General features: G+C 34.9%; 2 protein-coding genes and 1 non-coding gene across 5 annotated transcripts in view; all 3 read left to right on the top strand.

Annotated features, from left to right (window-relative positions):
- The window catches only part of LOC119513995, a 56,849-nt gene extending 51,874 nt beyond the window's left edge, over nucleotides 1-4,975 (top strand). For all 3 annotated transcript variants that reach the window (XM_037809493.1, XM_037809492.1, XM_037809491.1), the window contains 3 exons: nucleotides 2,014-2,066; nucleotides 3,521-3,574; nucleotides 3,958-4,975. In XM_037809493.1, coding sequence (XP_037665421.1) covers nucleotides 2,014-2,066; nucleotides 3,521-3,562 — 95 coding nt within the window. In that variant the 3' untranslated portion in view covers nucleotides 3,563-3,574; nucleotides 3,958-4,975. The remainder of the gene's footprint in view (nucleotides 1-2,013; nucleotides 2,067-3,520; nucleotides 3,575-3,957) is intronic.
- The window catches only part of LOC119514797, an 84,227-nt gene continuing 70,154 nt past the window's right edge, over nucleotides 3,703-17,775 (top strand). Inside the window, exons 1-2 of the mRNA XM_037810521.1 lie at nucleotides 3,703-4,074; nucleotides 15,776-15,880. Of these exons, the coding sequence (XP_037666449.1) occupies nucleotides 4,014-4,074; nucleotides 15,776-15,880 (166 nt within the window). The 5' untranslated portion in view covers nucleotides 3,703-4,013. The remainder of the gene's footprint in view (nucleotides 4,075-15,775; nucleotides 15,881-17,775) is intronic.
- LOC119515066 lies at nucleotides 16,538-16,644 on the top strand. Its single transcript, XR_005212961.1, has one exon. It is a non-coding gene; the product is annotated as a U6 spliceosomal RNA (small nuclear RNA).

The raw sequence follows: 17,775 nt of genomic DNA, 5'->3' as shown, positions 1-17,775 counted from the left end.
CATTCCAGCCTCTTGTCCTTCAAGTCCTAGTCATTGGATGTCTCTTCTTTGACTACTATTTCCTTATTGAGACTCATTATCTTCTCATTGTACTTAAAAGATTTATCCATCAATTTTATAAACCCGTTAGAAACTCGGGTTATAGTCCATGCAATTAGCCCCCCTCTTGTGAGCCTTCTTCCAGCCTTACTGTGAGTTTGACCTTGGGAATTCACAGTCAGCTTCATGGTATGCAAAAAGTGCAGTTGCTAGGGCCTGAAGTCAGAGGGTGCCATACTTAGGGCTTAATGCCCTGCTGTTAATGTCTTGAAATTCTTCATTTACATTTGAATTTGTGGATTTGTTGGAAAATAGAGCATGCCCTGAGGACTTATAGCCTTTGCTGAGGCCTATTCTCGCCTCCTTTCACTCCCCAGGACTGGTTTTTTGTCAATCACTCTACACTTGTTGACACAGTAGACCTCTCTTTTCCTGCCCCTGCCTAGCAACCACTGCTTCCTTCCACCCGCAGTGGGCACCTGAGGATGGGTGCAGGTAGGGTTGGTTAGCACTGGGCACATGCACCAGTTAGAGTCTTGTGGCATGGCCTCGTGGCAACCATGCCACTCTAAACTGACAGCACCCTCACATATTTGCCAGGGTCAAGCTTCTTACCCACCCCATCCAGGTACCTAGTGCGTCACACATGAAGGGTGCACTACTCTTGGGAGTAGTCCGTTTGCCAGGAGTTGGGGTAACGAGTGAGCAGAAATGGGAGGCATCTGGATTGATCTGGCAGTAGGTGCTAGATGGAACCCCATTCAAGAAAAGGCCTAAGATTCGGCCACTCATGGCCTGCGAGGATCTGTACTTACCCAAGAGTGTTTCATAATCAAGAGAGAGCAGTATTAAATTGAATTAAAAAGAAACAAAACAAAACAAAACAAAAACGCCATGAAAGGTCAAGAGAGAGATAATGGAGAAAACGAAAACATTTCTCCCCCTGCATTTTTAACAAGAGTTCCCAGAGTTTTGTTTTGCACTTGCCCAGGAAATTATCTAGCTGACCAAGAAGGGGATCATCAGTCTTTCCCAATATTGAAACAGTTCCCAGGTTTCCAGAATCCTCTAGCTTCCTTATCTCAAAGATGTAAATGTAGAAATATTTATCCAAACTTTATAGATACGTTGATAACAAAAGATTTAGAACACCTATACATATCACCAGCTGTGATGGATTGAATTGTGCTCCCCAGTTTAGATGTATTCTAGGTCTTCATACACTTTCTGGGGGATGTAGACCCATTGTAAATAGGACCTTTCAATGAGGTAATTTTTAGTTAAGGTGTGACCAACTGAATCTGGATAGGTCTTAATTTTATTACTAGAGGCTTTCTAGAGAAGGCCACAGAGAGAAAGACATGGAAGAAGCCAGAAGTCAACAGAACCTGGAAGAGAAAGGAGAAGACATCACCATGTTCACAGCCATGTGACAAAAAAGCCAAGGACCAAGGATTGCTGACACCAGCCCCAGAAATCCACAGTCTCTGGGGAGAAAACATCACCATGCTGATGCCTCGATTTTGGATATCTCCTAGCCTCAAAACTATAAACCAATAAATTCCTATTGTTTAAGCCAACCCATTGTATGGTATTTGTTTTAGGACATGGGAAATCAATACACCAGCCTTTCTAAGTTCCTAGTTGAAATAACTAAACAAAAGTATTAGTAAAGGACAAAGTGAAAAATGGTTCTTTCTTTCAACGTAAGTCCTGGGAAGAACTTTGTGTTTGTACTAGAAGTAAGGGCTTCCAGAGAACCAAATCAATACCACTAAATTTTCTAACATTTCTATAAGCCTAAGACTTATAGTTTTCTTGGGCTAACCCTCTGTCTATCACAGAAGAAATTCTTGTCATCATTATATATAAATTTTGGGTTGATTCAGATAAAGTTATGGATGGAATCTATTTTTAAATTTACCTTCTTTGTTTGTAACATCGACCACTTACTAATTATGAATTTTCTTACAGCTAATGGGAAGGTTGACCTCAATACATTGATGGAGACATGGAAACTATTACAGGTTAATTAGAAGTTAAAAAATCTATTGCCTTAATTCTTTATAATGAATTATTTTTATATAGTCCCACCATTCCTTCATTGCCTTATTTGTTCTGTCTTGTCTCTTTTGTATTGAAGAAATATTTGTATGTAATTCCCTGAAATTGTACCTTAGAGTATTTGCATTTTAGGACTAAAATTTCAGGGCAATGTGTGGTAGCAAATTCTTTCATTTTGGGAATTATTTCCCAATGACAGTCACTATTCCTAATTTTGAAAGTTGAAATTATAATTAGCACAGCAAATGATAGGGTAAAACTTTTATAAAGATATTGATTCTCTTATCATTTGAAGACTAGGGAGAAATAGTATCCTAAGAAAATATTTGGGTCATATACTTATCCTAATTTATATTATGTAAACTGAATAATATGTGTATCACTTTACTAAGAGTAAGGGAAAATTCTATTTCTATGACATTGATAATGTTGGACAATTAGCTAAAGCTAAATAGACATTAATAAATGTTTTCTTATTTCTGGAGTTACAAATCTTTTCAAATATATATATATCTGTCACCATTTTAATTGTGTTGAAGGAGGTGAGGTTGATGTCAGTGATGTAGAAAATATTCTGGAAGAAATAGGAGTAACATTCACAGTCAAAGATTGTGTGGAACTGATAAAAAATCTTCCAGTTAATGGTAAGCATTTAAAATATCAGTATGGAATTGAAGGAAGCATAAATTGCTTATTTTGTTTGTGACAACTTGTATAAAATTCTAAATTAATAGCATAGAAAGAAACACTTTCAAAAATCATTTGGAATGAATTATCAAATATATATATACATATATGTGTGTGTATAAAATGATGTAAAGATACATTCTAGTTTGTATGGTAGGGAAGAAGAAAGTGAGAAAGGGATTCAAGAAAAAAAAAGTAAAAGAAAAGAAGACTAGGCTAAAAAAGCACATTTATGTGTGATATGATCCACTTTATACATTTATATAAACTTACAAAGTTTTATAATTATAGACAGCTTTTAAAGAGAAAAGAAAATGAATGTTACAATTATTACCTTAAAAGGAATTCTGCTAAATCTTATTTAGTTTGTAAATCAGCTGTTTCATTACTCACAAATACTGCCATCAAGATTAAGATGATGATTAACCCTTTATTCCAGTCAGAGGGAATTCTAAAGGTAAACTGGAATTTATCTGGAAGATCAGAAAATGGAAATTAGATGAAAGGAACATGAAAACAGGAGTGTGCTAAAGCATTGTAGAGTTCCCGAAATAACATTCTTAGGTGCAAACAGTGAATTAGAGCGGCTACATCCTTCTTAAAATTTTGAAGTAAATTAGAAATTTTCCAGGACAAATTGCAAATCCCCTTTACATTAAATTAAGATGCTAGCTTTCTTGGTAAATCTCAATATCACTTATGTATGATCTAATTTATTTGTTTCTTGTAGCTAATGGAAAAGTCTACAAGAATAGATTCATGGATGGTTTGAAGTCTCTTAAGGGTAAGTAAAAAGCATAATGAAAGCCAGATGAACCAGAGAGACACATATATACTCTTTCCTAGATTAAAATTGTGAATCTTGCCAAAATGCTGAAATGTTGAGGTCATTCCTAACTTCCTATGTAAGTTGGCTGTTAACAAAGTATCTTCATATTGGGTTTTTTTGTTAATTTCTCCAATTTGGCGGAAAATAGAGTAAAGTCTATTTCTGAACAGTGAGATAAAGGAAAATTTTTCAGGGAATTTAATTAGGAGTTGATCAACTAATCTGGAAAAGTAAACAAATATGAACCATCTGAATGTAAGAAGTTTTAAATTCTTTTTCTCATTGCTGTGAATTGTTAACTAGTGACCAAACCTCTTGTTACATTTATGCTGTATAAGCCTGTCACCAAGTAGGAACTATTGATGCCAATAAACTGGACTCCATTTTGGGAATCATGGGATTGAACCTCACAGAAAAAGAAAAGAAGGATCTGAGATTAAACCTTCCCGTTAATGGTGAGCTCTATTTAATATCTTTTTAAACTACTTAGGAAAACCTGGGATTTTGCACATGCCTCAATTAATCAACCATTCAAATGTTTATTTGACATAGGTAGGCATTTAGAAAAATATATAAAGTAATTCAGAAAGCAATTAAGGACTAATTGTTGTCTTTAATCATTTTCATCAGTTTAGGATATAATGTTTTTTACTTGAATCCTAAGCAGGGATGAGAGTTTCTTCAGGATCACTACCATGTCTGGCAAAGATGGGGAAAGAAAATAAATTAGAAAGCAGAAAATAGTACATATCCAATGGAAAACAGTTAGAGAAAAGATACACAAAATGACGAGAAGGAAACAATTTTAAAATTGGGGAATGATTTAAATGCCACCAACTATCTGTTAAAATTTTTGTTTCCACTACTGCTAATCCTACTTCACTGAGTCAGTTACCACTAGCCAAGAAGACAGAACAGGAACCAGAAGGAATAACAGGTCTGGTACATATCTCCTTTCCCATGAAGCCGTAACAGGACCTGTAAACTATCATAAGGTCAAGGGTGTTGAAAGGTTCAGAGCAACAGCAAGTCATATTCCCTCTCTGAAGCTGCAAGATTCCCCTTTTGGAACAAGCTCCATGATCCAAGGGCTCTTGTTTTGGGACTTGAACTACCTCTTACTGAGCTGAAGACACACTCAAAAATGCTTTGAGTTACAAAGTAATTCCATCCCAAATGAACAAAATGATGAATGTTAACCTGGGAAAATACCTTGGGCTAAGTACATATCTAAAACCTACTCATTTTATTATTTGCCAGTTTGTTTCACTGTTGCTGTTAACTACTGTGCTGGTTTGTATATATTATGTCCCCAAGAAAAAGCCATATTCTTTAATGCAGTCTTGTGGGGGCAGAAGTATTAGTGTTGATTAGGTAGGGACCTTCTGATTGAGTATTTGCATGAAGATGTGACCCACCCAACTGTGAGTGACACCTTTGATTAGGATGTGAGCTCTTGATTGAATGTTTCCATGGAAATGTGGCCCTGCCCATTCAGGGTGGGTCTTGATTAGTTCACTGGAGTCCTATAAAAAGAGCTCACAAACAAAGGGACCTCAGAGCAACTGAGAGTGACATTTTGAAGAGGAGCTGCAACTAAGAGAGGGCAGAACACCCCAAGAGCAACATTTTGGAGAACACCATTTTGAAACACAACCTGGGAGCAAGCAGATGCCAGCCATGTGCCTTCCCAGCTATCAGAGGTTTTCCGGATGCCAATGGCCTTTCTCCAGTGAAGGTACCCTATCATTGATGCCTTACCTTGGACACTTTATGGCCTTAAGACTGTAAATTTGTAACCAAATAAACCCCCTTTATAAAAGCCAATCCATTTCTGGCGTTTTGCAAAATGGCAGCATTAGCAAACTGTGACAGCTACCATACACGTGTAAGATATGTATGATTCCAGAATATATTTTTCTAAAAGGTATCTGTTTCTTTTCAATAGTCTATACTATATTAATGTTACCTATTCCTTTATATGTTTTAAAATATAATATATAGAAATACAAAATTATGTTTTATAGAGTATTCATGTTATAAATAATTAATAAAAAATATGATTCTTCAATGCAGCCTAATTACTAGAATGTCACCAATAACTTATCCCTACATGTGTTCTTCCCTATCTCATCCCTCTGTCATCCCTTGCAAGTAAACCACTACTGTGAATTTTGAGCTTATAATTCCCTTTCTTTAAAAAAACATTTTATCACATGTATATGTGTTCCTAAACAATACCTTTAATAGATTGCTTCTATTGTGAGTTTTATAAGAATATTATCTTACAATGTGTTACAAATGTTTTGCCATTTATTTCCTCAGTATTATGTTTCTCAGATTCTTCTATGTTGTTGCATGCAGCCATAGTAATATACTTTCATGGCTATAAAATATTACATTATGAGAGTAAACCACAATTTAGTTATGCCTTTTGCCATCAATGGCCATTTAAATTGCTTTCAGTTTTTCACTATTACAAACAATCCTGCCAAAAAGCGATCATGTACATGCCTCCTGGCATGCATATCAAAGATTTCCTCTAGAGTATATGCATATATATACTTCTAGATATATATGTATATATGTATCTCTAGGAGTATATACACCTAGAATTGATGGGTTATAGGATAGACCAGTAATCATCTTTACAAAGATAATGCCAAATTGCAATTCACAATTTCATCAGCAGTATTCAAGAATTCCTGTTGATCTATATCCTTTACTATAATTGTGTGTGTGTACTCATGTTTTGCCACTGCTAACTAATCTAATGAGCCATAAAATGTCATCTCATTGGTATATAAATTATTGATTAGATTGTGAAAATTATTTTTCATATTTTCTAACTCTTATTGATAAAATGGGTTTTCTCTAAGCTGAGTGACTATTCATAATTTTAGTCCTTAGTGAAGGGGGCATTATTTACATGTAGCCATTCTTTATGTATTTTGGATAATACTCTCTTATCTGTCCTAGGTCTCACAGGTATATTCTTTGAGTTTTCGGTTTTTCTTTTATAGTGTCTTCTGATTAATAAGAATATTCAATTTTAACATCTATTGATCAACTTTTTCATGGCTTGTGCTTTGTGAATATAGTTTTTAAATGCCTTCCCTATAATGTAAGAAAGATATTTTTCCATATTTTCTTCCAAAAGATTTCAAGTTTTACTTTAACTTTTTAAGTCTTTTCTTCATGTGGAATCAGTCTTGTATATGGTGCAATGAAGATGTCCAATTTCATTTTTTCAACTTGGATAATAATTGTCCTGGCATCATACATTAACTTCTTTTTGCCTTTGTTCACTGATATTCAATGCAACCACAGTCATATATCCGAGTTCCATAAATGCATGGGCCTATTTCTGGTCTCTATCTTAGTTGACTGATGAATTTGTCTATCTCTTTGCCAGTACCACCCTATATTATTTATTATTGCTTCTCATAAATCTTGATATCTATTAGAGAAATTGCCACACTTTATTTCTCTAGTTCAAGTGTCTTGCTTATTTTAAACCATTTCTTCTTCCATTTGAATCCTAAGATCAGCTGTCAGTGTTTACAAATTACCCAGTTTGGATTTCATTGAAATTATATTAATTTTATAGAACAATTATGATATCTTTACCTTCTTGTGGCTTCATATCAAAGTGCATGGGAAGTCATTCATTGTATTTAGATATTTTTAATATTGTTTCGTAAAGTTTAATCAATTTCATCATACAGGTCTTACATATTTTTTGTTAATATTATCCCTATTTATATTGTAGTGATTGTTATTGTAAATTACATTTTTAAAAATTATTTTCTTATTACCAGTGTATAGAAATTAAATTGATTTTATACTGCTTTTAAGCAGAAATATCTTGCTAAATACATATACATTCAAATAATTTGTAAATTATTTTGAATTTTTATGTACACAATAAAATATCATCTCTTAATAACCACAACTGTCTCTATTCCTTTCCACTTCTGTTGTTTTTCATTGATTTTCTTCTCACGGCACTGAGCAGGACATTCAGTAAAAAAGAAATAAAACTAATAAGAAGTGAAAGGAAGACATAAAACTATTATTATTGTTAGATGGCCCCAAAATTCAACAGAGAAATTGCCATGATTAATGAGTTTAGCAAGATTTCTGGATCCAAAATTGTAAAAATCCATTTCTATACACCAGCAATAGTTATAAAATGAAATTTTAAAAAAAGGCTTAGTTTATAATAGCATAAAAAATAAGGTACCTAGATTTAAAGTTTAAAAATGCACAAACCTTGTATTTAGAAATATGTAAAACTTTATTGAAACACATTAAAATATAAGTAAATGGAGAAAAATTATGTGGTTATGGATCAGTAGGTCCCATGTCATACAGATGTCAGCTTAATGTAAGTCCAGTTGATGTCCTGATACATTTTTTCCTGTGATATAATAAGAATTTTATAAAGTTATAAGAAAGAACAAAGGAAAATCAGCCAAATCATCTTGAAGACAAACAATGGTCAGGACCTTCCTCTACTAGGTATCAAATATATTATAAATCTATAATGATTTAGGCACCCTAGGATAACTGCAAAGAAAATCAAACAAGTGAATGGGCTAGAAATCAAAGCCTATAAAATGACCTAAACATCATATTACATCTCCCCTATATTACCATAGGTTGGATGCAATGTAGTAACAAAAACAGTAACAATAACAAATTTCAGGGGATTACAACAGCAGAGGTTTATTTCCAAGTCAGCTGCTGCCCTGTTTCACAGTTTCTCACTCTGAGATCTAGGTTGAAGTAGAAGTTCCTGTCTGGAACATCCTGTTCTCATGGCAGAATCATGCTTTGGCTCCTAAAACATCTGCCCAGAAATGTTACATCCTATTAGCTAAAGCATGTCTAGTGATCAAGACAGACATTGATGGGGCAGGAAGTATAACCTACTTCCCCGAGGAGAACACTTCGTAAGTTCCTTTGAGTCATGACATTATGCTTAAAGTTCAGGATCTCAAGACAATCTCTCTATCAGCTTCTGCATGTGTTTCTTCTTGACCAGGAGACCTATAACCCAAAAAGCAAACAAATAAGCTATCATCTACACTGCCCCTTCATGAAATATGCTAAATACAGTGGTGGAACAGAAGCAGGATCACTGCCATAAACACTTTTATCAGGAAATAAGAAGGCATCAATAGTCTGGGCCATAATAATTCTGGAATCCTACTGGATAGACATTGCAAGGGGCCCGTAACCTGAGGATAATAAATGGTTCTAGAATTGGAGGCTTCCTCTACTCCCTGTAAGTAGTTTCTCCATTCACTGTTGTTTATTAATCTTGACTTTGGCATCAGGGTGAGCCCGCCTTTTTCACTCTCCTTACTATATCTGTAGAACACAATGATGAATATCCCATTCTTGGGAGCTGGGCAACTTTCTTAGCCTGCTTCTTGCCTATAGAAGGTTGGGGAGGCCAAACATCATTTTAAGTCATGAGCAGAGTATCTTTTAGTTCAGGATTGTACTCAAATTCACTGGTTTTTTATCTGTTTGACCCCAATTAGCTTCTTGTGCCTGTAGTCACACCTGCAGTTCTTTCTGAGACATGCCTATCATTAGATTTAATAACAGGTCCCAGTAGCTTATTGTGGATCCTTGGGGAAAGGTACAACATTAGATGCTTCTTCCTGAATTATTTTGTCAAACTTAAAGGTTTTTGTGGGCATTACATTAATCAAAGCAGCGATTTTAACAAAAAACATAATGACAACACCCTTAATTTAGTCTTTGCCCAGAGGCTTTAGTTTTAATTAACCATTTGTCACTCAATGAAATTCTTGATGCTATCTTTTTTTGTTCTGTTAGGGATGAGAAACAGTTGCATGTTTCAACCATGCGAGACAGAAGTTTTGGATTCTCTCTGCTTTCTTTTATCCCTGCTTGTCAGCCAGCCAATTGTTTTCCGAGCTCATCTCTTTTTTCTAGTAACTTGTCTAATGCATCTAATATCAACCAAGACAGTCTAGTAACAATATAGTTCCTAGTCTTTTCACTTACAGAAAAAGTATTTTCAATACATTATCTTCTTTCTAAGTTATTTAAAGTGACAGGCTCACCAAGACCTAGATGATGAAAATAAAATCCATAGACTAAGAGAAAATATTTGTACACTATATATCCAATCTGATAAAGATTGGATATCTACTATATATATTTAGCCCTCAAAATTCAACAACATATAATACAAACAGTTCAATTAGAAGATGGATGAAGGCATGAGGAGACCTTTCACTGAAGAGTTTATACAGTTTGCAAATTAGCCTATGAATAAAATGTTCAATATCATTAACAATTAAGGAAATGCAAATTAAAACCACAATGGCATATTACTAGACACCTGTAAGAATGGTTAAAATAAAAATTAGTGACAACACCAAATGCTGAAAAGGATAAATAGAGAAACTGGTTCATTTATACTTAATGGTGGAAATGTAATATGGTATAACCATTCTGTAAAACAATTTGGCAGTTTCTTAAAAAATTAAACATGAAAATGCCATATGACCTAGCAATTGTACCTCTGGATATTTATCCAAGAGAAATGAGAATTTATGTTCATGCAAAATCCTGTACATAATTGCAACAACCAAAAGCTGGAATCATCTTAGATGTTCTCCAACAGGTGAATGAATAAACTCTGATATATCCATCTTGTGGAATAATTTTCACCAATAAAAAGAAATAAACTATTGATATACTAAAAAATTTGTATGACTCTTTAGAGAATATTATGTGCAAAACAGAAGCCAATTTTTAGGTGACATCAGATGGCAGTGAAAGACATCTCCCAGAACATTTCCCCCTTAAAGACAGCTAAATAAAAGGATAGATTCAACTTGCTTGGAACTTTGAAGGGTGGTAACACTGGATAAAGATGCCACAAATGGTAAAAAGGATTAAAAATATATATACCAAAAAAAAGGTAGGAGAGCAGCATGACCTGCCAGTCTGGATTCCTCCCCCATGCATGGTCCTATGCAGTTTAAGAGATACATGATGGCAGCACTCTGGCCCAGGCACCTCCTGCTATTGTTGCTGACCAGAGCCATCCACTGCAGTATCTTTAGAGTCCCATGCACATTCAGGCACAGGAACTCAGGGCCACATGTCCCAAGGCAGAGCCCTAGTGGTTGGTGTGCATGTGCGCACATACAAAGCAGTCCCCCCCAAAATCCGAGTGTCCCACAGCAGAACTATTGGCAAGCTATGCACTCTCCCAACCTGGTTTGTAACTGCCAGTGCACCTAAACAAAAAATTAGGCGTTTTTGAACAATGACCCTGTTCTAGTTTGCTAATGCTGCTGGAATGCAAAACACCAGAGATGGATTGGCTTTTATAAAAAGGGGTTTTATTTGGCTACACAGTTACAGTCTTAAGGCCATGCAGTGTCCAAGGTAACACATCAGTAATCGGGTACCTTCACTGGAGGATGGCCAATGGTGTCTGGAAAACCTCTGTTAGCTGGGAAGGCACGTGGCTGGCATCTGCTCCAAGTTCTGGTTTCAAAATGGCTTTCTCCCCGGACATTCCTCTCTAGGCTGCAGTTCCTAAAAATGTCACTCTTAGTTGCACTTAGGGTATTCATCCTCTCTGAGCTTCTCTAGAGCAAGAGTGCTTTCAATGGCCGTCTTCAAACTTTCTCTCATCTACAGCTCCTGTGCTTTCTTCAAAGTGTCCCTCTTATCTGTAGCTCCTCTTCAAAACATCACTCACAGCTGCACTGAGTTCCTTCTCTTTGAGTCAGCTCATTTATATGGCTCCACTGATCAAGGCCAACCCTGAATGGGTGGGGCGATGCCTCCATGGGAATATCTCATCAGAGTCATCACCCACAGCTGGGTGGGGCACATTCCAAGCAAATCTAATCAGCACCAAAACGTCTGCCCCACAAGACTACATCAAAGATAATGGCGTTTGGGGGACACAATACATTCAAACTGGCACAGACCCTATCCAACTCTATAGGTCAGGATTCCCTAACATGGAAGTTACCAGAGGCAGAAAAGAAGCACAAAATGGGAAAGTGAACTGCTATAAGGTAGGGTGAAACCCAGAGCCAAAAGCTGGATTGAAATGGCAGTCCAGAGTGTCAGAGAGGAGTTGAGCAAATCATAGTCATTAGGGAGGAGCAATATTTGTATAAAAACAAAGAGAACAACCCAGGACTCCCAATGGAGAAACAGAGACAAGGAAATTCTCTCCTGGATGGAGAAACAGTTGCTCATAGTAGGAAATCTTAAAGTAATTATGCATGCCTAAGGCAAGAGGCAGATGTAGAGAGACCTGAGAAAATCCAAACCATTAAGCATGGGCTTCTTTAAAGGTTCAGTATAAACTGGACCAACATTGAACAAGAGCTTCAGAGAGAGAAATTGACTTCTGGAGTTAGACATCAAGACAATCAAATGCCTGGACATCAACAAAAGATCACAATCAAACAAAGAAAAAGGAACAGATGGCTTGCTCAAGGAAACAAACTAAAACTTCAAAGGAAACACAGACAGTAGAACAACTAATCAAAGGTATTCAGTCAAATCTCTTAAATAAATTTAAAGATCTAAAAGAAAGTATGTAGAGAAATAAATTTGGTTATAGAACTAAAAGATACAAGGAAGACAACATGTGAACAAAAAGAATTAGAAACTTTTAAAAGGAACATAGAACTTTTGGGGATGAAAAACACATTAATGGAGATTTAAAAGACACTAGAGGCTGATTTGAACAGACAGAAGAAAGAATAAGCAAAGCTAGAAGACAGGATAATAGAAATCAAAGTTGGAAGAGCAGTGTTCCAGTTTGCTAATGCTGCCAGAATGCAAAACACCAGAGATGGATTGGCTTTTATAAAAGGGGGTTTATTTGGTTACACAGTTACAGTCTTAAGGCCATAAAGTGTCCAAAGTAACACATTAGCAATTGGGTACCTGCACTGGAGGATGTTCAGTGGTGTCCGGAAAACCTCTGTTAGCTGGGAAGGCACGTGGCTGGCATCTGCTCCAGAGTTCTGGTTTCAAAATGGCTTTCTCCCAGGACATTCCTCTCTAGGCTGCAGTTCCTCAAAAATGTCTCTTAGTTGCTGTTGGGGTGTTTGTCCTCTCTTAGCTTCTCCAGAGCAAGAGTCTACTTTCAACAGCCATCTTCAAGCTATCGCTCATCTGCAGCTATTCTCTCAGCTTCTGTGCATTCTTCAAAGTGTCCCTCTTGGCTGTAGCAAGTTCAGAAACCAGACAGCCTAGAAGGCCATGGTATGTCATATTTAAGGTGGTGAAAGAGAAAAACTGTCAGCCAAAAATCCCTTATCTGGCAAAATTGTCCTTCAAAAATGAGAGACAGTTTAAGACAGTCACAAATAAACAAAAACTGCAAGAGTTTGTCACCAAGAGACCTGCCACTACAAGAAATGTTAAACGGAGTTCTTCAGGTTGAAAGGAAAGGATAGGAAATAGTAGCTTGGAGCAGGATGAAGAATTGAAGATATTCTGTAAAGGTCATTTCATGGGTAAATGCAAAACTCAGTAATATGGTATCCTCAGTAGGTAATTCTATTTCCTATATGATTTAGAATACAACTGAGTAAGAAGTAATCATATTTTTTATGTTTTGGACATGCAAAATGTAAGAGGTTATGTGTAAAAAAACAACATAAAGAGGGAGAACAGAGGGGTATAGGAGCTATCTTTTTAACTAGTGGGTTATAGACTCAAGTTGTTTAATACAAACCCCAGGGTAACATAAAGAAAGTATTTAAAATATATATAGAAACAGAAATGGGAAATGGATCACAAAAGATCAACTGTAAGCAAAAGAAAGCTGCAATAAAGGAAAAGAGTTATAGTTTGATTGATACAAGAGTTTCAGTTTGGGCAGATGGAAAAGTTTTGGAAATGAATGATGGTGAGAGAGGTACAACTTTGTGAATGTAATTAATACCACTGAATTGTTTATTTGAAAAGGGATAAAAAGAGAAATGCTGAATTGTATATAAGTTACTACAGCAAAAGTATAGAACTATATAACACAGAGTGAATCTAATTATAATAATATAATTATAATAATACTGTTTATTCAATTGTAACCAAAATGTCATAGTAATGAAAAATGTTAATTATAGAGAAACTGTTACATGTGAGAGAGGGGTATGTTGGAATTCTGTACTTTCTGCATGATTTTTCTGTGAGCCCACAGCTGCTCTAATAAAAAAAGGAAACTGAAAAAAAAGTAAAGCACAAGCAAAATAAAAAAGAACAAATAAATGAGACTTCATCAAAATCAAATTCTTTTGTTTCAAAGGACACCATTAAAAAACCCTGTTTCAAAGGTTATATACTGTATGATTCTTTTTAAATAAAATTTTTGAAATGACAAAATTTTAGAAATGGAGGACAGATTAGTGGTTGACAGTAGTTAAGGATGGGGAGAGGGGGTGAAGGGGGATCAGGAGGTAGATGGGTGTAGTTATAAAAAGACAAGAGCATCCTTGTGTTGGACCTCTTCAGTATCTTGACTGGCAGTGGACATACAAACCTACACTGGTGATAAAATTGTATAGAATTTATTAGACACATAGACATATAAATCAGTACAAGTAAAACTGGGAAATCTTAATAATATTCATGAATTTTATCAATGTCAATATCCTGTTTGTGATACTATACTATAGTTTTGTAAGATCTTATCATTAGAGGAAACTTGGCAAAATGTGCAGGGCATCTTGCTACATTAGTTCTTACAACTGCATTTGAATCTACAATTATCTCAGTGAAAATTCAAAACTGTATTTAATTGAAAATAATTTTATTATATAAATCTATTAGAGTATATACAGTTTTATAACACAAAAAAATTCCTGGTATGAAGACATAATCTTCAAAGTGCTTAATATTTTTTCATGTAATCCAAAAATGAATAAATAAATTTCTGGATCTATTAAAATAACAGGAAAATCCTGAGTAAGTACTCATTCATAAAGAGATCATGGCTAAAATCCAAATGACACATTACTGAATAGTATATGCCAAATATAAATCCTGCTCTAGTGGCCTGTTACAATAGAAAGTTCTTCAAAGTCTAAGAGCTAAGTAGACCCTTGAATAGAAGTGACTTTTGAATCTTATCCCTAGACTATTGTAGGTTTGATTTCTTGTAGAAGAATAAAATCATGGTTGCACTGTTGAAATTTTCTCTTTTGTATTTAGCTACTCTGATTCATACTCATAAAGAGGATAAAAGTAGGGGACATTCTTTAGTAAATAAATGGTCCTGGAATCTATTCCTCTGTTTCACATTATTCCTAAGTCTCATAGTCTATTTCTTCTTATTGTTTGCATTTATTCTTACAGCAGAAGGGAAAGTTACAATGAAAAAGTTTTGGGCTGGGGTAAAAGCTTTTGCAGGTGAGTGAGAAGTTACTATAAAACTAAGACCTCATGACTTATGCAGCAGTATATTTTTAAATAATATTTTCTGGTATTCTATTCATGATTTATAATTTTGACCTTTTACAAAACATTTCTAATAAAACAATTGCTTCACATATCGTAGTTTGCTTTTATATAGTAATGAAATTTCTATAACTTACTAACAACTTATAAGCTTTCCAGATTTTTTACTAAAAATATCACTCACTTCAACATTCTTTATCAAATCCCAAGTCAGAATAGATCAATTAACAGGGTAAGTCTTTTTAATTGCCAGTAAGAGGAGTAAATCATATAATTCAGAAAAAAATTTTCACGTACACAATACTCTCTCATAAGATGTATAAATGAATTTATTCTGATATCCTAATTAAACAGACAGTTATTATTCAAATAAAATTTATTCTGCTCTACTTTTACTTGTCCTCAGATTAGAGAATCATACTTTTCAGGATTTTTAAACATATACACTTGATATATTATCCCTCTTTGATTCTCCGGGTGTATATATGTGTATGTAAGTGTGATTGTGTGTGTGTGTGTGTGTGTGTGTGTGTGTGTATCTTACTATGCCTTTGCACTTCCTCACATGAGGAAGAAACTTTTTAGACTATTAATTGTTTGTTACACGAAATGATTACTTATTTGACACACTTCTTGAATGAGAGCCTTCCCATTTTTTTAAAGGACCAAAGGTTGATGTGCGATACCTACGGGATATTCTGAACAACATGGGGATTGAGCTAACAGATAAAGAACAAATGAAGCTGCTAAAAACACTGCCAGTTGATGGTGAGCCATATAGATGCTGATGTTTCCTTCTAGAGAGCTTAGTTTTATGGGACTATGGGAGAATTTTTTCAACTCTCCCTGTCTGGCATTTTAAAAAATACAATAATAATAGAAATAATTAGAAAATGTAAGTTTTAAGTTATGTAGATACACCTTCACCTTTTTAGCTATATATCAGGTCATCGGGGCTAACAAATGTTTTAATGCTATCTTCTCTGGCAAATGACAAATTCTCTTAAGAAATAAAATTATAGAAAATGATGGGGTGGGAGATTTTTGGAAAGACTGAACAGAAGAGGTCCAAGAAGAAAAAAAGGATCATTGATATAATAATGGTGCTCGATAACAATTGTCTTAGGTGTTAAAAATTGCATAATTTGCTACACTGAAATAGTTCTTATTTTCTCTTTCCATTTTTTTTTTTTACTGGAGGATTAGATAAGAATATAGCTATTCAGTAAATAAGAATTATTTCTGAAATTATGAAATATATGTACTATCTTTATGAACATCTACTTCATATTTTATCTGACATATATTGTTCTTTACATTGTAGCTGCTGGGAGGATCTATAAAAATAGATTGTTTGATGGTGTAAAGTCCCTCAAAGGTGAGGAAAAAGCAATCTGAGATTTAAGATTTAAATTTATATCATGAGTTCTCACTTCGGTGGCACATATACTAAAATTGGAATGATACAGAGAAGATTAGCATGGCCCCTGCACAAGGATGATGAGCAAATTCCTGAAGTGTTCCATAATAAAAGAAAAATATATCATTAGAGTTTTAATCAAGCCACCCTTACTATGAACTTTTATTTAATTTAGCATCTTTCATATTGTAAATGTATTTTGCTATATAATATTCTGCTTTCTTTAATTTTTGTAGCATGCCCCACACTCTCTTATATTTATCAAAACTTAACACTCAAAGTATAATTTGAAGTCTAGATAGATACTATGAAAAGTTTTCTGAGGATTGACTCAACAAAGCAAAGAACAAAATATGAATCTTGCTTATCGTCAGAAGGATTGGACATTGATTTCTAATATAATTAAATACATAAATGAAAGTTCATATGAATCTTCTAAATAGAACATAAATTTTCAGAAATCCAGTTAAGAAGAGCACTAACTTGTGGTCGTGTTTTGTTTTGTTTTGTTTCTTCCCTCTCTTCCATCATTCCTTAGTACGGAAAAAGAGAGGGGAGAGGGAAAAATGAGGCAAAGAGTTAGAAGCTCTGCCACTTGACACCTACTAAGAGGAGTCTTCAGCCTCAGACAGAATGCCCTCTGGCATTCCTGGGCCCTTTAGAAGGTGATGTGGGAGTTGTCCATAGTGCTGCCCATTTTACAACAAATTGCCCATTTTATCAGCTTAATTGTTACCTTAAAAATGGGGCATTGATGCCTAGAAGATTGATTTGTCGTTTTCTCTGTAGTTCTATTTCCCAGTCTATCCCATTGGAATATCTGATTTACTTCAAGTTATCGGTCTCCTTTTTTACAGTTTTTACCATAAATTTCCCTCTCCATGAACTTCCAACCCAACCCATGCTTCAACTTCTGAACATTTTTAACTAATGCTCTCTCTGATATCGTTCCAGGTAGTAAGTGATGAATATGTATTCTTCACTAGTGCAATTATCTTTCTACTTTAAAATATTCATCAAAGAATTCTGTACTCATAGACAATTTTCATTGCATGGATAAACCAGATGTAGGGCAATTTCAAAATTCCAGTGGAAACCTGTTCTAGTTTTCTGGCAATTGAGGATTTTCCCCAAATTGCTCTCTACTGGGCATTCAGTTTGTTGTCTTTAACCTCAGTTGTAAAATACCTTAATAGACTATTTGCCCAAGGCAAGTTTAAGGGTCCCTAATACAATGTTAAAC

The sequence above is a fragment of the Choloepus didactylus genome, chromosome 18, assembly GCF_015220235.1.
Source record: "Choloepus didactylus isolate mChoDid1 chromosome 18, mChoDid1.pri, whole genome shotgun sequence".
In the NCBI taxonomy this organism is placed as follows: Eukaryota; Metazoa; Chordata; class Mammalia; order Pilosa; family Megalonychidae; genus Choloepus; species Choloepus didactylus.
The sequence above is the reverse complement of the archived record's forward strand: the minus strand, read 5'-3'. Positions and strand labels throughout refer to the sequence as shown.